At 31.2% G+C, this 23,175-nt stretch overlaps 1 protein-coding gene across 1 annotated transcript; it reads left to right on the top strand.

The window, feature by feature from the left end:
- Window positions 1-15,615: 15,615 nt before the first annotated feature.
- On the top strand, window positions 15,616-19,253 carry LOC121208517 (uncharacterized). Its single transcript, XM_041079378.1, has 4 exons — window positions 15,616-15,644; window positions 15,920-16,067; window positions 16,228-16,321; window positions 19,051-19,253. Exons 1-4 carry the CDS (start codon window positions 15,616-15,618, stop codon window positions 19,098-19,100), a joined length of 321 nt encoding a protein of 106 aa, XP_040935312.1. The 3' UTR covers window positions 19,101-19,253.
- Window positions 19,254-23,175: the final 3,922 nt, after the last annotated feature.

Here is a 23,175-nt window from a genome sequence, read left to right as displayed (position 1 = left end):
TCATATTATCTAAAATACAAAAAAAATAGAGAAATCACTCACCTATGGGTAAGAGTATTTTTCTATAGTTGATTTATATATTTTTAAATATTGTAGCTTTGTTTGAGAGTTTTAAAAATTTAAAACTCCTAAAAGAAGTTATTTAATAAGATATATATATATATATTAAACTTTAAAGGATTTGGTGTTTTTTTTGGGTTTGGGGTTGAAAATTTTTTAAGAAGTTTAATGTAATAAAATTCATATTAAAGAGGGTGCTATGTAAATTTCTAAAAAGTTAGGGGGCAATGGCTCCCCACCTCTCCCCCAAATAAAAATAAAAAAGAAGAAAGAAACTAGAGGATAATCTATATATAACTATAAACCTTCTTCTCTATCAAAAGCCAATTTAGTAATTTGATCAGCTTTCATGTTATATTCTTTAGGAACTTAATCAATAGGCCATTTTACTTCTTTTCTTAATAGTTGAATAATGCGCCTTATCAAAGCAGAATTGGACCCTTCAAAAAAGATTGTTTAATATCCCCAATGACTTCCATATTAACGATCTGTATCAAATTGAATGTTTGATATTCATAGTGTAATTGGTTCAAATCTTATAATATGTAAATTTTTATTGATTTATAAAAATATAAAAAAGATAAAAATATCTTCATAAAAATATAGCGTACTTTGTATGGATACGAGTTTTTGGTAATTTCTCAAAATTAAAATTCGATTAATGGGTGACACTAATTCAGTCAGAGACTTTATTATAATAAATAGATAGATAGATATACCAAGTGTGAGTTTTTTTTTAGGATTTATTTTCAATTGAAGTTTATTTCTTATAGAGTTCATATAAATAACATAAAAAAGACAATAGCATTTTTATAGTGAGATCAAAAGTACCTTCCAAGGAGTAATAGAGAAAACTTTACCTTTGGAGTCAAAAGAATTGTTAAAAATGTTTTTCCACTTAAAAGTTAGGATTTAGATGAGGTAATTAAAATTTTAAATTAATTATATTTAATACATCTTTATATTAAATTATTTAAATATGAATAAACTATGATAAAATGTGCTTAATTTTGATATTGGTTTTATATGCAATTAACATTATTACTGACATGTCGATTAAGTTTTAGCTCGGTTGGTATCGACATTATTATCAATATAGGAGGACATGAATTCAAGCACATTTATAACTAAATTTATTTAATGAATTTAATATATATTTATTTGAATTAAAATCAAATTATTTTTTGTACAATTAAATAAAAATAAAAATTTGTATATAAACTTAAAACCAAATTAAAATGATCTTTAATCTTATCATGTGCATGTGCATGTGTATGTGCATGTATTTCTTTTTATTTTTCGTTCGTTGTAATACTTGTATTCACCAGATCCAGTTTAGACATGTATTGATACTAGCCTATTTAATTATAAAAATTATATAAATGTTAATTTAAATATGTGTGAATTTAAATCCTACTCTATTTATGTATTCGATTTTGTACCTCTTTAGATGGGCGGTGTAGTGTGTTTAACTTATTTTTTGTCTTACACTACAGTATCATTATAGTATATAATCTCACAATCACTACTATTTTTACACTAACTATAAATAAACACATCGACCACACTGTTTATCTAAACTAAATTAAAATTTAAAACCAAGTAACCTAATAAATTGACGTGATGGCACCGAAAGGGAAAAACAAAGGAACAAACTAGGGAGACATTAAAGAATCTATTCTTTTCATTTTTGCCTGTTTTGAGTTTCTTTTGATGAATCAAATTAATTTCTGGGAAGTTTCAAATTTTTCCCTTCGGGGGAAAAAGTTAACACAATAATGAACATATTAAAAAGGAAAAAGTAAAAATTGAATATGCCAATTGACAAACACAAATTGTGTTACACCTATAGGTTGAAAAAAGAGTGTAGCAAATATTAATTATGGAGATTGAGATCTTACCGAAAGGAAAAAGGCAACAATGAGATTCAAAACTTCTTATTATTCTATTCAATTTGGTGGCATTAATGTTCTGTTTCCAATTCAATGGGGACAGGTGTAGGATTTTGATGTCTCGATATCACGAGATTCGAACTTAAATTTTGAATTTTGTGATTAAGCCAAGATCTTATTAATAATTCGATAATTAAATTTTAACGAGTTTATGTCATGATTATATGATCCATGAGCATTTTTATTGGATGTGGATAATTTTTTAAATAAAATAAAATGAAAAATAACATTTTATTTAAATATATTCGGACTCAAATAATACCATCCGATCCAACTTAATTTGAGCAACTAATCAATTGTTATTTTAAAATATATATATATAAAACCGAATTGATTGAAGAATGGGCTACGTTGCAAGATTAGGATGGTCCATGCTTTTGCTGAAATTAGAGGTAAAAGAAGAGTTGTAAACTAAAAGAGTGCAACTTTGAATCGAATCCTCCTCTCTAGCTAAGATTCTTTATGTCCATTAGTTGATGTTAATTGGTATTATTACGGTGTTTGCGGTTATCAACTCGTTACTTAACTAGGACCGATTCAATGCTTTTTGTATCAATAGTGACAGTCTGTACATTTCACTTATATGAGTTCACACGTGGTGGGTTTGCATAATCATAACCGTGTCATATAAATAGAAAAATTTACCTCCATAAGAGATAGATTCACAAAAATACTCAACATGTATTAATAAACTCAATTTTCTCCTTAACAAAACCAATTAACTACTTAATGTTTTGTGATTGGACCATAAAGCATAATCTCATCTTCTTATAATCCTTGTATAAAGGTTAATTATATCCTATTTTTATGCAATATAAATATTTAAACATCTCATATTAATATAAAATTTTAAAAAATAAAAAGAAATATATATTTCTGTGATGTACGAAATTCAATCTTAGTTTGCAGATTCGATGCTTGGTCGGTTTAAACATATATCAATCCTTTGAAAAGTGAAGTTTTGAAGATTAATTGGGAATAACCTTTTTGTTTGCTTTTTTTCCATAATCAGATCTTTTTCCTAAGATCCTCGGCTATTTGATAGTCATATTAATTCTCATTAAATTTAGGGTTAGTCTAATTAAAACTCTAAACGGTAGCAAAGATTTTTCTGACATTATTTTTCTTTTCATAAAATTCATACCTAAAATCTTAAAAGAAATATTAAATTTATTATATCCAACCTACTTTATATAATATCATATTTTAAAAAATTTATTTTATGAACCTTTCTCGCTATGGCATTTATGGTCTCTTTCTAATTATTTAGTGACATTTTAACAATATTTTTCATGTCATTAATACATAATTTTAGTAATTTTCCCGAACCTTAAATCAAACCCGAAACTCCGAGTTTAGATTTGAGGTTCGGTAATTTAAGGTTTGAGTTCAGGGTTTAAGATTTGGATCTTGAGTTCAAGGTTGATGGTTCAAGATTTAAGATTCTGAATTCGGAGTTCAAGGTTCGAGGTAAAAAAATTACCAAAATTATGTGTTAATGATATAAAAAAATTAACTGAAATGTCATTAAATTATTAAGAGATATCATAGATAATATAGTAAGAATAGGCCATAAAATAATTTCTTATTTTCAACACACTCTTTATTGATTCTTAGTAAATATATCTCCCATGGATTTCAAAAACTATATTTTTTATTGGAAAAAGAAAAACCCAGCTAATTCAGGAATAATGTAGCTGGATTGAAGTCTGAAAAGAATTCATAAAAATGGACACCAAGCAATAAGTTTTGGTCATAGATTTATTGTATCTGGCAAAAGAAATTCAAAGACTTGGAGAAGTGCCCACAATTTTGTAAGAGTTGACATATGTTTCTTTTACATAAATAACTCAAAAAAATATCCCACGTATATGTTCGATTATATATGGTTAAAAGAGATTTTTATTGTTTGGTAAAATTTTAATTAAAATGTCTATAAAAATTATATAAATTAATGTGTAATATTAACATTCGAGAAATTAATATATAAACAAATTAAATTACATTAACAATTGATATATAAATAAATATAAGATGTCATAACCATTTTTAAAATAATTAAAATATCTAGATGGAAACTTTAAAACAGATGAAAGTTGCCACCAACAGTGATGGAGCCAAAAAATTTTGTCGGGGGCTAGAATTAAATTGTATATTTTTATGATAGTAAAAATATAATTTCATCATTTTAATAATAAAAATAAAGTTTTTACTATTTTGGGAGGACAAAGTGTAATTTTACCATTATTAATTTAAAATATTATAAATTATAAATGACTTCAATAAAAAATTTCCATTTTAAAGGGGTCAGGGCCTTGCCTCCCTTTGCTCCGCCACTACACACCAATATTTTTTATTTAAGTGTGATTGATCACCTCGAAAATGTTTGTCATTTTAACGAAACTTTAAAATAATTTAAAATAAGTTAAAATAACATTTTTTTGTTTATGAAATTAAAATTAAAATTTGGAACAACAGTTATCACTATGCTTGTTAGTAAAAACAATACCTTTTAATTAAGTGTTTGTTGATTTGAAATAAGGGATAAATATCAAGTTTATATGTGAACTTTGATCTAATGTGTAATTTGATACATGAATTTTGATTTGGTGTAATTATACTCATGAAATTTGAGTTATGGTTCATATGTATAGATGAAATTTTGATTTTAATTCAATTGTACACATTTAAATAAATGAATACATACATTTATTTTTATATCGAAACAATATAATTGCTTGTGTATGCAATTTATTAATATAAAATGATGCTAATTCAATAATGTTAGAGATTTGTGAAATTTAAATCAAATCGAAATTTCATGTATAAAAACACAAAAAATCTAAATTCATGTATGTCATTGCATATCGAACCAACGTTCATGTATAGTTTTTATATTTATCCATTTGAAATTTTCTTTACAGGGTGATGCTATTTTGTTTACGAAAGCAGAATCTCAATAGAAATTTGATAGTAATTCTATAATCATAAAAATTGCATTATGAAAAATTAAGTTTTTAAGGTTTACATTTTTTTGTCAATTTTATATTTATTTATTTTAATTAAATTTGGCCCCTCAACCTTTTTTGTTTTTGCGATCAAGTGTATGTACAACCTTGTTTGCCGACAAATAAAAATATTCAACAAAAACTAACAATAATCACATTAACAACAACAATTAAAAAATATTAAAATTTTAATCAACATTCAAAAAATTCAAGAATGTATAAAAAATAGATCTTAATTTCTTTAAGAATTTGTATTAATCAATATCTAACAATTATTACCAACTTGAATGTTAGCAATCTTATATAAAATTAACATCTTAAAATCATTCAATCAAAAAAACTTAAAATCTTGCATAAAAATCTTATTCTATCATAAGCAAAGGCACGATCTTAATTTTTTTGGAGATTAATCAATGATGAGTGCCGAATTCACCAAAAATAATATTATTATACTTAAACGGTAAATAAATAGTAGTATGGGGAGTAGGGTTGATCCCATAGAGACTGAGTTATCTAAAATTATTATTTCAATTTAATCAAGTTGTGCATCTAGGCAACTATTGTGCCAATGACATGTGACGGTTTGTGCAAAAAATAAAAAAGGGATTTAATGCTAATAAAAGTATAAGTAATTGAAATAAAAATAGTAGTGAAAATAGGCATAAATGAAATTAAATTAAATCAAACGATATGATGAAATTCCAATTTCAAGCTTAATTTTGCTCTTGTTTCGAACCGATTCTTGATAACAAATTTTTTCCTTCAATCAATAAGTTATTTATAGTGGTCGAGGATATCTCAAACCACCAACCCTTCCGTGTATATATTAATTTCAGGAATGCCTAGCAACTAACCCTTATCGAACGAACAATCATGAAACACGCGTTCATAATTCATCTCTACAGTGGTCTTGTGAACTATAAGGCTCCACTCGAACCAACGATCTCAATCGCGTGAATTGTTTAGATTAGATTTGTAATAGCCTGAATTTTCAGTGGTGTCGGAATAGTGATTCGAGATCACTAAATCTGACAAATGAGTAGAAAATATTAATAATTTAGTGAATATAAGTTAAGTGTGAAGTTAGGAAAATTTTTGAAATAGCGAATAGTGTACTAGAAATAAAAAAATTAAATTAGAATCGGAAACAAGATATCGAGAGTTTGAAAATTTTAAAACGAGCCATAAATATTTTTATAAATATTTATGGAGTGTTAATAAGTTAGTATTAAAGTTTCGTCAAGAAATTTTAAAGTTCCGATAGTTAATTGAATAAAAAGGATTAAATTGTAACAAATGTAAAATTATGGGAAATGATTAAATAGCTTAAATGATAAAAGAAAGAGGGTTTAAAAGGCAAATAGACCCCAGGTCTATTTGGGTTGGACGGCAAAGTGCATGAAATCAGCAGGAAAATTGATGAATTAAGGGCAAAATTGGAATATTGCAAAAATTTACTTAATAAACTAGGACTAAAGTGGAATTATCTAGAATTCTCATTATTTTTCTGCATTCTCATCAGCAAAAACACCATAAAAGGGTTTTCTTAAGCTGGTTTTTCATATTTTTACTGCAAATCGAGAACCCGAAGCAAGTCGAGGAAAAGAAAAAGTAGCTGATTAGTCCCTGAATTTTCACAAATTTTACAAATCGACCCAGGTAAGTTCATATGGTTGAAGTTTAATGATTATATGTTAATTTTATGAATTATATAATGTATGATGAAATATATTTATTGATGAATAGAAAATAAAATAACAACCTGAAAATCGAATAAATGATCAAATTGAGTGGAATGTTGGATTTGAGTACTTCTGATCAGTGACAAGTGATAAGTGGTAGCCTCAGCTACACTTATCTGATCAGTGATAAGTGACAAATGATAAGTGGTAGCTTAGCTACTCTTATCTGATCAGTGACAAGTGATAAGTGATAAGTGGTAGCTTTAGCTACACTTATCTGATCAATGACAAGTGATAAATGTGATCAGTGTAAGACCGTGGCAGGACTATGATTTTAAAAAGTGATAAGTGATCATATGCAAGACCATAGTTATACTATGGCAAAGTGAAAGTGAAGTACTCAATTTTCCGTTACCATTCCCTAATTTGGTTAAAGAATGATATATGACAAATGGGCCCAAAAGAATTAATGGAAATGGGTAAGTGGTAGTGAGTTTATACAGGGAACTCACCAATGACTGTCATTGACAGGTGAACTTAATAATTGTGTATATAGTATAAGTGTATAAATATTTAGTAAGATTTATGTTTTATCCCTGTGAACTTACTAAGCTTTTATAAGCTTACTTCAGTGTATTCAATGTCTCTTGTAGATTGACGTGAAACTATACGGAGGATCGGATCAACACAGAGGATCACACTATCCAGATTATCTCCGGTAGCTTTTGTAAATTCCTTTTTGATTTATATGGCATGTATAAGGCTTGGTGATTATATAAATATTAAGACTTGTTTAATGACTATACATTAAAGTAAAGAATGATGAGTATGTTAAATAGTATAATTATAATAGAAGTATAATTTGTATTAAATTGATTGAAATGAATTGGTTGGTTGGATTGGTCTCGGTTTTAAAAATTGCAGGGAAGGTTAAATATTTATAAAGGGGTTATATTGAGCAAAAAAAAACTTTGGGATTTTGCGAAAAATCCCCTATGGTTTCGATTTAATTCTAGTCTGGTCTCGAAGTATGTTTTGGGCTTTGGAGGCCCATCTAAAGGACACCATGACATGTTTTAGTAAATAAATAGTATTTAACTCGTATTAATGGAAAATTAATTCGGTAAACTTCGGTAATGTCTCCTACCCTATTCCGGCGATGAATACGGGTAAGGGGTGTTACATTTAGTGGTATCAGAGCTCGGTTTAGCCGGTTCTCGGAACATGTGTTATGTGTAAAGTGTTTAGAAATACATGCCATATAAATCTGTGACAGTGTGATGTGTATGATCCGATCTAATCTTTGTCATTTTTATAGATACTCTCCGATTATAAAGATGTCAGATAGACCTGAACGTACTGAACAAGAGGAAGCTAACAGTAGGGTGCAGACTCCAGAATAAGGAACAAGTAGTGATATTCCAATTTCTATGATGCGAGAGCGAGAACTTAAAAATATGATTTATGGCATTATGAATCAGTGGTATAAGGAGATGATACAAGAAAGAAATCAGTCTCAACCACCTCTTCCCACTACTGCACCACCTATGGTACCTCCGGTTGCTCCTCCACCTCCTTCAATAATTGAAACTAGTAAATGTTCTCCGATCGAAAAGCTTAGGAAGTTTGGAGCTGAGGAATTTCGAGGGAGATCAGATGATGACCCTGTAAAAGCTGAGTATTGGCTACAAAGTTTGGTAAGAATTTTTAAACAGATGACTTGTTCTTCGGAAGATTATCTACGATGTGCCGTTTCATTGTTAAAAGAAGAAGCATATAATTGGTGGGAAACTGTGGAAGCTGTAGTACTTGCAGAAAAGCTTACTTGGGAATTTTTCCAGAACGAGTTTAAAAAGAAATATGTGGGGAAAAGATATCTAGATAAGAAAAAGAGAGAATTTCTTGATCTACGGCAGGGAAATAAGTCAGTGGCCGAATACGAAAGAGAATTTGTCTACCTCAGCAAATATGCTCGAGACATTGTACCTACTGAAGAAGAAATGTGTATCAGATTTGAAGAAGGGTTAAATGATGAGATTAGAATGATGATTGGGGTTAATGAAATACGAGAGTTCGTTGTTCTGTCAGACCGTGCTCAAAAGCTTGAAGAAGTATATAACAGAAAAATGCAAAGAGATCGGAAAAATAAAGAGTCATTTAAAAAAGGTGCTTCTAAGTCATTTTCAGATTTGCCGGTGAAGAAATCTAGAGAAGAAATTAGTCGAACTACATCCGTGCCGGGAAGATTGGGTAGAGGTAGATCAAGACAATCTGATTTCAAGGTATTTGATAGACCTGCAGCAAGTGTGAGCAGTGTTCAGAATACTCCCCGGCCTAAGTGTCAATATTGTGGAAGACATCATTTTGGTGAATGCAGGACTAAGATGGGGGCTTGTTATAAATGTGGGGCTACTGATCATCCTATTCGAGATTGCCCCCAGCTGCAAAAAGATAAAGTGGATCAGAAAGAGATACAGAGAACCACTCCCCAAAGAAGTAGACGTTCGGGCCAGAGCAGTGCTACAGGGGCTACCCGTTCGAGTATAAGAGAACCAGTTAGTCAATCAGAGAATAGAGCACCAGCACGTACCTATGCCATTCGAGCAAGGGAAGAGGCTACGGCTCCTGATGTAATTGCTGGTATTTTCTATCTTTATGATGTTACTGTTTATGCATTAATATACCCTAGGTCTACTCATTCATATATTTGCACTATGCTAGCATCTGAAAAGAAATTATCTGTTGAGTCCACTAATTATGATATACAAGTCACTAATCCATTAGGTCAAAGTGTGATGGTTAATTTAATATGTCGTAATTGTCCACTGAAAGTGAAAGGCTGTGAATTCCCTGCTAATTTGATGTTGTTACCCTTTCGGGAATTTGATATTATTCTGGGAATGGATTGGTTAACAAAACATGACGCTGTAGTGAACTGTCGAGAGAAACGGATTGATTTGAAAAATCAGACAGGAGAAATGATTTCGGCTGAGTTTGGAAATATGAAAGATAATGTCCGAATTATTCAGCCTTTTCAGCTCAGAAGCTAATACGGAAGGGTAATGAAGCATATTTAGCTTACATTCTTGATATTCGGGATTCTGAATCAAAGTTGAAATAGTTGCCAATTGTTAATGAATTTACTGATGTGTTTCCTGAGGAATTGCCGGGTTTACCACCAGATCGTGAAGTTGAGTTTGTGATTGATGTGATCCCGGGAACAGCTCCAATATCTGTAACACCATACAGAATGACACCGACAGAATTAAAAGAGTTGAAGACTCAGTTACAAGAATTGTTAGATAAGGGGTTTATTAGACCGAGTACATCTCCTTGGGGTGCACCTTTTTTGTTTATGAAAAAGAAAGATGGCTCGTTGAGATTGTGTATAGATTACAGACAGTTAAATAAGGTTACAATCAAGAACAAATATCCTTTGCCCGCATTGATGATTTGTTCGATCAGTTGAAAGGTGCTGCTGTGTTTTCAAAAATAGATATTCGATCTGGGTATTATCAGCTGAAAGTTAAAGAATGTGACGTGCCAAAAACTGCATTCAGAACTCGGTATGGTCATTACGAGTTTCTGGTAATGCCATTTGGTTTAACTAATGCTCTTGCTGCATTTATGGACTTGATGAATCAAATTTTTCAACCTTATTTGGATAGATTCGTGGTTGTATTTATTGATGATATACTGATCTATTCGAAGACCGAGCCTAATCATGCACAACACTTGAAAAGTGTGTTGCAGACCTTGAGAGAGAAGCAGTTGTATGCAAAGTTCAGCAAGTGTGAATTTTGGCTACAGGAGGTTGGATTTCTGGGTCATATTGTTTCAGCTGAAGGAATTCAAGTAGATCCAAGTAAAGTGTCAGCAGTGGTGAATTGGAAAACACCAAAGAACGTAACAGAAGTGCGGAGTTTCTTAGGATTAGCGGGATACTACCGCCGATTTGTTAAAAATTTTTCAATGATTGCCTTGCCGATGACTCGACTACTTCAGAAGAATGTTGAATTTGTATGGTCTGAAAAGTGCCAACAAAGTTTTGACCAGTTGAAGAAAATGTTGATAGAAGCTCCCGTGTTAACTCAACCAGAATCAGGTATACCATATGTTGTGTATAGTGATGCATCTTTAAATGGTTTGAGTTGTGTTTTAATGCAGTCAGGGAAAGTAGTGGCATATGCTTCTCGACAATTAAAACCACACGAGAAAAATTACCCTACCCATAATTTGGAGTTGGCCGCGATTGTGTTTGCTTTAAAAATCTGGAGACATTATTTATATGGGGAAAAATATTATGTGTATACCGATCACAAAAGTTTGAAATATTTGATGACACAGAAAGAGCTAAACTTGAGATAGAGACGGTGGCTCGAACTATTGAAAGATTATGATCTTGTTATTGATTATCACCCAGGAAAAGCTAATGTGGTCGCTGATGCACTTAGCCGAAAATCATCATTGTTTGCACTTCGAGCAATGAATGTTCATTTGTCTGTTAATGAAGATGATTCAGTATTAGCAGAATTGAAAGTAAAATCTACATTCCTTCAACGGATCCGTGAATTACAGAGTGATGATCCGAAACTAGTGCTGAAACGACAAACGGTTCAGGATAATTTGAGTTCAGAATATAGCGTTGATGATGGTGGTATGTTGCGTTATCGTAATAGAATTTGTGTTCCGAATAATTCAGAATTGAAAAATGATATTCTTGCCGAAGCTCATAATAGTAAGTATTCTATTCATCCGGGTAGTACAAAAATGTATTGCGATTTAAAAAGAATGTACTGGTGGCCTGGTATGAAACGAGAGATTTGTGAATTTGTTGCAAAATGTCTAATCTGTCAGCAAGTGAAAGCAGAGCATCAAGTACCAACGGGTTTATTGCAACCTATTATGATTCCTGAATGAAAGTGGGAACACATTATGATGGATTTTGTATCAGGATTGCCTGTGACTCCGAAAAAGAAAGATTCAATCTGGGTTATCGTTGATAGATTGACAAAGTCGGCACATTTTATTCCAGTCAGATCAAATTTTTCATTGGAGAAGTTAGCGGAATTGTATATTTTTGAGATTGTGAGATTACATGGAGTTCCAGTATCTATTATTTCGGATCGGGATCCGATATTTACTTCGAGATTTTGGAATAAATTACAGGAGGCTTTGGGCACTAAATTAAATTTCAGCACATCTTTTCATCCTCAGACAGACGGGCAGTCAGAGCGAGTGATTCAGATTTTAGAAGATATGTTAAGGTGTTGTGTACTTGAGTTTGGCGGCAGCTGGGAAAGGTATTTACCTTTAGTCGAATTTGCTTATAATAATAGTTATCAAACTAGTATTAAAATGGCACCATTTGAAGCTCTGTATGGAAGAAAGTGTAGAACTCCATTATATTAGTCTGAATTAAGTGAACGGAAACTAATGGGAGTGGACTTGATTCGGGAAACCGAAGAAAAAGTTCGTATTATTCGAGATTGTTTAAAAGCTGCCTCCGATCGACAAAAATCATATGCAGATTTAAAGAGAAGAGATATAGAGTTTAATGTAGGTGATCGTGTATTCTTGAAAGTGTCACCGTGGAAGAAAGTTTTGCGGTTCGGTAGAAAGGGAAAACTCAGCCCACGATTTATTGGGCCGTATGAAATCATTGAAAGAATCGGTCCGGTAGCTTATAGATTGGCTTTGCCCTCGGAACTTGAAAAGATTCATAACGTGTTTCATGTGTCTATGTTGAGACGGTACAGATCAGATCCATCACATATAATTCCTCATACGGAAATAGAGGTCCAACCCGACATGACTTATTCAGAAGAACCGGTGAAAATTCTAGCTTGGGAAATTAAAGAGTTAAGGAACAAACAGGTACCGTTAGTAAAAGTGTTGTGGCATCGACATGGTGTGGAGGAGGCAACCTGGGAAACAGAGGAATCAATGAGATCACAATATCCGAACCTATTTTCAGGTAACAAATTTCGAGGACGAAATTTCTTAAGAGGGGGAGAATTGTAATAGCCTGAATTTTCAGTGGTGTCGAAATAGTGATTCGAGATCACTAAATCCGGCAAATGAGTAGAAAATATTAATAATTTAGTGAATATAAGTTAAGTGTGAAGTTAGGAAATTTTTTGAAATAGCGAATAGTGTACTAGAAATAAAAAAATTAAATTAGAATCGGAAACGAGATATCGAAAGTTTGAAAATTTTTAAAACGAGCCATAAATATTTTTATAAATATTTATGGAGTGTTAATAAGTTAGTATTAAAGTTTCGTCAAGAAATTTTAAAGTTTCGATAGTTAATTGAATAAAAAGGATTAAATTGTAACAAATGTAAAATTATGGGAAATGATTAAATAGCTTAAATGATAAAAGAAAGAGGGTTTAAAAGGCAAATAGACCCCAGGTCTATTTGGGTTGGACGGCAAGGTGCATGAAATCAGCAGGAAAATTGATGAATTAAGGGCAAAATTGGAATATTGCAAAAAATTACTTAATAAACTAGGACTAAAGTGGAATTATCTAGAATTCTCATTATTTTTCTGCATTCTCATCAGCAAAAACACCATAAAAGGGTTTTCTTAAGCTAGTTTTTCATATTTTTACTGCAAATCGAGAACCCGAAGCAAGTCGAGGAAAATAAAAAGTAGCTGATTAGTCCCTGAATTTTCACAAATTTTACAAATCGACCCAGGTAAGTTCATATGGTCGAAGTTTAATGATTATATGTTAATTTTATGAATTATATAATGTATGATGAAATATATTTATTGATGAATAGAAAATAAAATAACAACCTGAAAATCGAATAAATGATCAAATTGAGTGGAATGTCGGATTTGAGTACTTCTGATCAGTGACAAGTGATAAGTGGTAGCCTCAGCTACACTTATCTGATCAGTGATAAGTGACAAATGATAAGTGGTAGCTTAGCTACTCTTATCTTATCAGTGACAAGTGATAAGTGATAAGTGGTAGCTTTAGCTACACTTATCTGATCAATGACAAGTGATAAATGTGATCAGTGTAAGACCGTGGCAGGACTATGATTTTAAAAAGTGATAAGTGATCATATGCAAGACCATAGTTATACTATGGCAAAGTGAAAGTGAAGTACTCAATTTTCCGTTACCATTCCCTAATTTGGTTAAAGAATGATATATGACAAATGGGCCCAAAAGAATTAATGGAAATGGGTAAGTGGTAGTTAGTTTATACAGGGAACTCACCAATGACTGTGATTGACAGGTGAACTTAATAATTGTGTATATAGTATAAGTGTATAAATATTTAGTAAGATTTATGTTTTATCCCTGTGAACTTACTAAGCTTTTTAAAAGCTTACTTGAGTGTATTCAATGTCTCTTGTAGATTGACGTGAAAGTATACGGAGGATCGGATCAACACAGAGGATCACACTATCCAGATTATCTCCGGTAGCTTTTGTAAATTTCCTTTTTGATTTATATGGCATGTATAAGGCTTGGTGATTATATAAATATTAAGACTTGTTTAATGACTATACATTAAAGTAAAGAATGATGAGTATGTTAAATAGTATTGTCGACACCATTTTTTTGATAAAACGGGGTCGACTTGGATTTTGAAAAAAAGAATGAAAACGGGAGTCGCCACCAATCCTTTTTTTGATGAGGTGTGATCGGGTCACCTCAAAAAGTGGTTGTTTTTAATAAATGATTTAATTTTATTAAAACAACGATTTTGGTCTACGAAATTCAGAAAAATGAGTTCGGGAGTCGGTTACGCACAAGGAAGGATTAGCACCCTCGATACGCCCAAAATTGGTACCTAGTTAATTAGTTAGTGTCTTAATGTTGAAAATTAAAAACTCGAAGAATTTTTTTAAAAAAATACGATCCATGTATTAAAATGTTAAAAATTTCCAGAAAAAAAGGGATATATTTCACGTTATCCGAGAAAGAGAATCATATCCAGTAAGTTAGGACACAATGTCTCGAATTCCCAATACGTAAAAATACTTATTTAAAAGATATTTAACTATCTTGGGTTAAAAAGGAGATCACGACCAATAAGTTAGGACACAATCCCATTTTAATTCCCGATATCGTTTAAAGCTTGAATTTGAAAAGATTCGTATAATAAAATCTAAAAGAATATTCAATTGTTTAAATCAAATGAAGAAATCACAACCCAATACGTTAGGGAACAATTTCTTAAAATATTAAACATTGAATATTACATTTATTTCGAAAAATCCTCTTTTCGAGAAAACAACGTGTCACATCCAATGCGTTAGGACACAACATATTGAATTCTCGATAATGAGTTTTTTATCATTTTTAAAAGAGTAATCTCAATTATTTAAGTTCAATGATGATGATGTAAGCAAAATAATACAGATAAAAACAAAAGATGAACAAATAAAAAGTCATATGTATGTAAATAAAATTAATCACATATGTACAATAACGAGCAATAAATGAAGAAAAGGATTCTAAAGCATAATAAGTAATAATAACGGACATACAAATAAATAAATAAATGAAGAAAATAAACAAAAGATATGCATATGGATTATAAAAGAATAAAAGCATCAATATTTACATATATAGGTATATAGATTATAAAATAATATGTATATATATATGTGTAATATAAGTATATACGTTATAAAAAAGGTGTATGTACATAAATTTATAAAAAAAAATATATGTATATATATTTCAAAATGAGGAAATAATAATAATAATAGTAGTAGTAATAATAATAATGTAATATAATAGTAATAATAATATTAAAATAATTAATTTAATGATAAAATAACTAAAATAACAAATAAAGGATTAAATGGAAAACTAAACTAAAATTTGGGGTTTAAATTCGCAAATAAGTAAAAGAGGCGATTCGGGGCTGAAATGGAATGCGCCTAAAGGCTGGAGGACTGATCAGGCAATATGCCCCAGTCCCAGAGTGCAGCGTTTCAATGCAAATGACCGCACATGGTCAAAGGACCTGATTGAAACAGAATCAAAATTTGCAGCCCAAATCTAAAAGAAATAAAAAGTTGTGTTGCACCTCAACGCAAGTTGGAGGGACTAAATGCATAAATTACCCATTAAGGACAAGCATGTGCAAGATTCCCCACTAATGCGCCGTCCATGATTAAAAAAAAAAGACCAAAAATGTTTTTATATTTTCATTTTTTCACTTTTTGAATTTGCTAGAGGAAAAAGGCTCTGCCTTTTTTCAAACCACCATTTTTTCAAACACCCAATACTTGGGTTTCTTAACACCTTGAGTGCCACCACGCCACCAAGACCGACGGCCGACGATGGAAGAGAAACCCCGGCGGCACGGTCACGGCCAACTCCGGTGAGTTTCTCCTCTCCTTATTTCTTTTGTTTTTATTTTCGTAAGTAGAAAGAAATAAAAAGAAATCAAACTAGATGTAAAAACACACAAAAATAAAGAAACGAAAATTACTTCTCCGATTCAAAGTTTATATTTTTATTGCTCTTGTGTCCGTAAAAAGAGAGGAAGAGCCCCCTTTGCCGGACATCGGCCACCCCACCGGTCGCGCCGCCACCGTCGCCGGCCACCGCACATGGTGGCCGGAAGTTCAAAAGGTAACTTTTTTATTTTTTTAATAATATATGTAAAGGTCCAATTTTGGCCCAACTTAAACCAACCCTAACCAAACCCAATTTAGCCCAACAGACTAAAACCCTAAGCCCAGCCCAAACCTAAACAATTTTCAGCAAAAAAGAGAGGAGAAGAACCCTAGCCGCCGCCCCACCTTGGCCCACCACTACCAGTTGTCTGCCACCAGTACACCCACTTGCCTCCACCACTCTATGCCTGCAAAAGAAGACAAAAAAGGACAGCAAAGAAAAACACCAAAAAATGAAATTCTTTGTATTTTTTTTTCTCTTTGGATTTTGGGCTATATAAAAGCCCTATGGTCATTGTAAAGAAGGGGGGAGACCATAGTAATAAAAAGATAGATTTTGAATCAGAGAAGGTGATATTTCGTTTTTTTTTTGTGTTTTTTTAGATCTAGTTTTTTTTTAATTTTTTTTATTTATTTACGAAAACAAATAAAAAGAGAAGGGAAGAAACTTACCTGAAACACCGTCGGCCGCGTCGTCGGAGATCTCTCCGTCGTCGGAATCGGCCTTGAAAGGTGGGTTTGGGAGTCCTTTTTTATTGGCTTTCGGGCCAAGGGTGTTTGACCTTCGTGGGAGCTTCGAAGTGAGACCGAAACGCCTCTTTTGTGCTATGCCGGCCACCGTGCACGGTGGTGCTACACGGCGGCAATCGGCCGGAATCCCATGACCGGCGTTTGAAAGAAGGGAGGAGTTGAGAGTATGTGAGAGAGTTTCTTTTATTTTTTTTCTTTTGAATGGCAGAATGGGTTTCAAAACAAAAAAATTGTTTTTTTATAAGTGATGCAAAACGGCGTCGTTTAGGGCCTGTTTCAGTGGCCCCAAAACGGCGCCGTATAGGGCCATCCGTGTGCGCGACCCGACCCGTCAAGGGGGATCCGCGCGTTTTCCCTAAAGGGGATATTTGCGAAATAAGTCCCTTCATCTTTTAGGCGCATTCAATGTAGTTCCGTTTAGTTTTCAATTTTGGCCTTAAGTTTTGCTTACGGTTCTGTTTGGTCCATAGACCATGCGCAGATATACCCTGAAACGATGCCGTTTCAGATGGCATGGGAATATTTCCCTTTTGACCCTGTATCTCTGCGCGCGTTTAGATCATGCCCCGACTTTTTTTTTTTCAATTATGTCATTTAATTTCGTTTTAATTTCAATTCGGTCCTGGGTCCATTCAATTTATTTGTTTATTATTGTTATTTAAAAAAAAACAAAAAACTCTTTTATCTTTGTTTGTTTAAGTTTTTATTTATTATTTATTGTAAACTATTATATATATATCTTTTCTTTTCTTTTCTTTTAAATTTTCGTATGTATGTACATTTTTTAGTTGTTTATACTTTTTTCTTATATATATAATATTATTTATTTTAAATTTTTTTATATTCATTTATTTTAAGTTTTCTTGTATATTGGTCATTCGAACCTTTTATTATTTATTGTTCTTGGATTACTATTTACTTTAGATTGTTGTATATATATTTATATATATATATTATATTTTGTTTTATTTTCCTTTGATTAGTTATGTTGGTATTTAAATTAGATATATTATGTGTTCATTGTCGTTGTGCGTACTATAATTTGCTTATTTGTATCCATGTATATTTGTCATGCATTGATGTATCATTTTATTCATAAATTGTTATGTCATGTTCCGTTATCATTTAATTTCATTTCATCACTTCAAAGCTACGCTCGATTTTGTACATTCCAATAATAAATCATTGTATTTTGTCCTAAATAAAACAAATGCATCTCGTTCGAGTATTGTACTCGCAATTATTCAAAAAAGGTAAAGTTCTAAATAATGCAATATTTCGCGTTTGGAAAATCGAGAAAACGTGCCCTAACGTGCTGGGTTTCGATTTCTCGTTCGACTAAATAGTCAAATATCCTTTTAAAGCTTCAAAGTATGGTTTCATTAAACTATAAAGTGATCTTAGTTTCGATGGTTTAGAGTATCGTGTCCTAACGTGCTGGATGTGATATTCCTTCGGAACAAGAGAATCTTATATTTCAATTCACGTTATCAGAGTTTCTTTTAAGGATCGTACTTTTAAAAACTCTTCAAATTTTCAATTTTCGACACTAAGACACTAATTAATCAACTAGGTACCAATTTTGGGCGTATCGAGGGTGCTAATCCTTCCTCGTGCGTAACCGACTCCCGAACTCATTTTTCTGAATTTCGTAGACCAAAATCGTTGTTTTAATAAAATTAAATCATTTATTAAAAACAACCACTTTTTGAGGTGACCCGATCACACCTTATCAAAAAAAAAGGATTGGTGGCGACTCCCATTTTCATTCTTTTTTTTCAAAATCCAAGTCGACCCCGTTTTATCAAAAAAAAATGGTGTCAACAATATATATATGTATATGTATATAGAAAGAAGGAAAAAAAACAAAGAAAAAAAAATCGAAAGAAGAGAGAAAAAGAAAAAATGCAAACCTTTTTATTGATTTTTTTTTGTATTCGAAGTTCGGAGAGATTTTTGTGTTTGTCTCTTTTTCAATCTTTGTAAAATCCCCCCCTCTAAAATACAATCGATTCTCCTCCCCCCTTTTTCTTTTTTTCTTTTTGGCACAATGAACATAGGGCTTTTATATAGCCCAAAATCCAAAGAAAAAAATACAAAGAATTTCATTTTTTGGTATTTTTCTTTGCTGTCCTTTTTTGTCTTCTTTTGCAGGCATAGAGTGGTGGAGGCAAGTGGGTGTGCTGGTGGCAGACAACTGGTAGTGGCGGGCCAAGGTGGGGCGGCGGCTAGGGTTCTTCTCCTCTCTTTTTTGCTGAAAATTGTTTAGGTTTGGGCTGGGCTTAGGGTTTTAGTCTGTTGGGCTAAATTGGGTTTGGTTAGGGTTGGTTTAAGTTGGGCCAAAATTGGGCCTTTACAAGTATAATTATAATAGAAGTATAATTTTGTATTAAATTGATTGAAATGAATTGGTTGGTTGGATTGGTCTCGGTTTTAAAAATTGCAGGGAAGGTTAAATATTTATAAAGAGGTTATATTGAGCAAAAAAAAAAACTTTGGGATTTTGTGAAAAATCCCCTATGGTTTCGATTTAATTCTAGTATGGTCTCGAAGTATGTTTCGGGCTTTGGAGGCCCATCTAAAGGACACCATGACATGTTTTAGTAAATAAATAGTATTTTACTCGTATTAACGGAAAATTAATTCGGTAAACTTCAGTAATGTCTCCTACCCTATTCCGGCGATGAATACGAGTAAGGGGTGTTACAAGATTGTTATTTCCCTTTATGGATCCAGCTAACTACTTAATTTGACACGCCAATGTGTTCTTCGGTAGACCGAATATGATAGATGGTCGATTTGGTACTTCCAACTGTATGTCTATCAACACCAAACCAACAAACTCTTTTAACTTAGTGCCAAAACAATTTTGTGAGACGATAATGTCTATCTCCTAAAACGGAGAAACAATAAATACTATAATAAAAAATTTTAAGTGAGTTTGTTCGAGTTATTTATCGACCTAAAATTAGATGGAAATTTAGCTACTAATGAAAATAAGCCTATTCAATGAAGATTTTAACAAATATTAATTAAAACTAAAAAATAAAATAAAATAAAATTGAAAGGAAAATGAGCAATGTTGCTCAGGACAAAGAAAACCAAAAACAGAACGAAGAAATTGAATTCAGAGCACAGGGGCACCCCCTTCTTCTGCCCCCCCAGAGCGCGCGCGAGCGCGCGCGCGCGCGTGCACATATATATATATATATAATATAAAGGCTCTACTTAAACTCATTAATCTAAGAGGAGTTATTTAAAACTAAAATAAAATAAAAATAAAATACTAGAAATTAAAAGTATTATCCTAAAATAAAATAATAGGAAATTAAAATATTATTTTACTAAAAAAATAAAAATGTTATTTTTACTAATAAATCTCAAAAATAAATCATTGTTTATCAATTTTGTTTTTTGGCCCAAAACTTTTAGAATAGCCCACATTTTCGACCCTTTTTAATTTTTTTAATTTTATTTTTGCACTCAATTAAAAATTAAATAATAAACTTAAAATTAGTGATATATCATTTAATAATCTATCAAAATTAAACACAATAAACACAGGAGTATTATCAATTAATAAAACTTTAAAAGAAAAGAAGAGATGCTATCAAGAAAAGCCTACATGAAAGATTAATCATCCATCTTAATTGCATTAAACATATTTAAACTAGCCCTCTTTATGTAAGGTTAAAAAGGAATATTATATTAGCCTTTTCAATTTTTTGAGATAAAAGTGTTGTTGGTGGATATAAATTAACCAACAAAACCTTCATCCCCAAACATCCTAAAAGACTAATATATATTTATGGTTAATTGCATTAAATGTATTTAAACCATCCCTCTTTAAAATATTTTAATTAAATTTGGTAGGTATATTTTGTTAGTTTAGTAGTCAAATTAGTCGTTAAATATTAAATTGAATATGATGTTAAGTATATTTAAAACACGGGAATCAAATTCTAAACATGTATGTACATATTTATCTCATAAACAAATTGAATTAGACATGTTAAAAAAATAAACAGTGAAAATAGAATTTAGAATTGGCTATTCTTTTTTCTAAATAACTTAGATTCAAGTTGTTCATACAATACACACGTGTTTATAAATATGCTCAACTATAGATTTGAGCTAACATTTAATTTGACAATCAAACTAATGGTTAAGTTGACAGAAAAACCTAATTGGTTCCACAATGATATTTTAAAAACTCAATTAAATCAGATAAATTAATCTCTAAAATAATGCTCCAAAACATTTATTAAAAAATTATGCCTTGACTACCCTCCTAATTGAGCTTATTGGCCTTGGTTATGTGTCACCAATAACACACTATTCCATATTGAATTAGCACCCGATGTTTTTAATTTATTCTAATCGAGTTTTCAAAATATAAGTATTGTATTAATTTAATTTTTACATTAATTTAATTATTAATTTAAATATTAAATGTTGATTTAAATATGAGGTAAATTATATTAAAAACGGGTCAAGCTCCTCTCCATTATTTTTTATCCATTACTATTTAATACAAGTTTAATTATCACTTGTAAATATGACTTACATATTTATTTCTGAGCCCTACACACATGATTGGTGATGACTACTATATTGAAAAGTAATTGATAAAAAAAATAATGGATTTTATTTCAACAATTTAAAACTCAACCTAGTACTTTTTCAATTAATAAATTTTCAATACACTAATTATCACCATTTAAATGTGAAGTATCCATTATTAAGTTGTGAATGTTATACTGATTAATAGTGATTAAACTTATATTGCTTAATAATGGACACAAAAATAATGAACATGGATCTCAATCTATTTAAAAACACAAGGATTAAATTGTAAACATGTATGTAGTTACCGTATGAACACCTTGAACTTAATGTGTTAAAAAAAGTGACAATTATGATGGTTAATTTTTTTAAACACCTTAGATTCAAGTTGCCAACCCAATAAGTACACATGTGTTTATAATTTGATTATGGTGTTTTAAATATTCTACACGTCTGATTTGAGTTTGCATTTGACTTAACAATCAAGCTAATGGTCTGGTTGATGGAGTATATTTAAAACATGATGATCAATTTGTAAACATACATGTAGTTACTGCATGAACAACTTAAAATTGACGTGTTAAGAAAAAATAGTGACAATAAAATTGGGTTAAATCATTTTTTGGGGCTTGAATTTAACAACTTTTCTTATATGTGGGTTTGAACTTTTTTTTAGTCCAAGTTATGCCCTGAACTTGGCAATTATCCCAACATTGAGACTTGAGCTTTTTTTATTATCCAAATTAGTCTTTGAAAACCTTAAAGTTTAAGGCCCAATATGGTAACAATTGACAAGTTCAGGACTTAACTTGAATAAAAAAATTCAAGCCCTAATATAAAAAAAGTTATCAAGTTCAAGCCCCAAATAATAATTTAACCTTAATAAAATTTAGGATGGCTTATCTTTTCTAACTCGTTAAATCCAAGCTGTTGATTCAATAGTTACGCTCATATTTATGATTTGACTATCATGACTTGTATATACTCTACGTCATATTTGAGTGGTATTTAATTAATAACCAAGCTAATAGTTAAGTTAACAAAAAAAAAAAAGTCTATTGATTTGATACTGATACTCATGTAGGTCTCCTTTTATCTCTTTGCCAATGTTAGCTTAAGTATGAAGCACAAATGCCTCATCGACACTACAAAATTCTCACTTTAGTATGTTTTAACGCGAAAAAAGATTAAAAAAAAAACTTTATAATTAATGGTTAGTTTATTACCTGGTTTCATGGGGTTTATGCTTCATGGGGAGCTATTCTTGATCTTTACACCACTGCTGATTTTGTTGAAGCTGTATTTGTTGCATGTTCATTTGATGTAATGGCAAAATGGAACCCAACTTGGCTGCTCTAATTATTGCAGGTTTGGCGGTGCTCTTAAACCCTGGCAATGGCATCTTCTTATACATGGAACATTGGTGCATTGCATTTGCAGGGACAGGGAAGATTTGGTCCTATGATAATTGTCTTACTAGGAAATGTAGTTATCACCTTCCCATATAATTTGATCTCCTTCTAAATTCAGAATTTCGGAGATGACTGTACGTCCATAATTTATATCTAATATATATATCAACAGATAGTCCATTAGAAACTTGGTACAAAAGATTATACCTTCATAAGATGCTTATTTCCATATAAAGAAAACTTTCCAACTTTTGTTCTTTTGTTGACGGTTTAATTTTGAATTGGTTAAATATGATGTAGG

The sequence above is a fragment of the Gossypium hirsutum genome, chromosome A10 (assembly GCF_007990345.1).
Source record: "Gossypium hirsutum isolate 1008001.06 chromosome A10, Gossypium_hirsutum_v2.1, whole genome shotgun sequence".
Lineage (NCBI taxonomy): Eukaryota > Viridiplantae > Streptophyta > Magnoliopsida > Malvales > Malvaceae > Gossypium > Gossypium hirsutum.
Note: the sequence above shows the minus strand (reverse complement) of the source record. Positions and strands in the feature narration are given on the sequence as shown.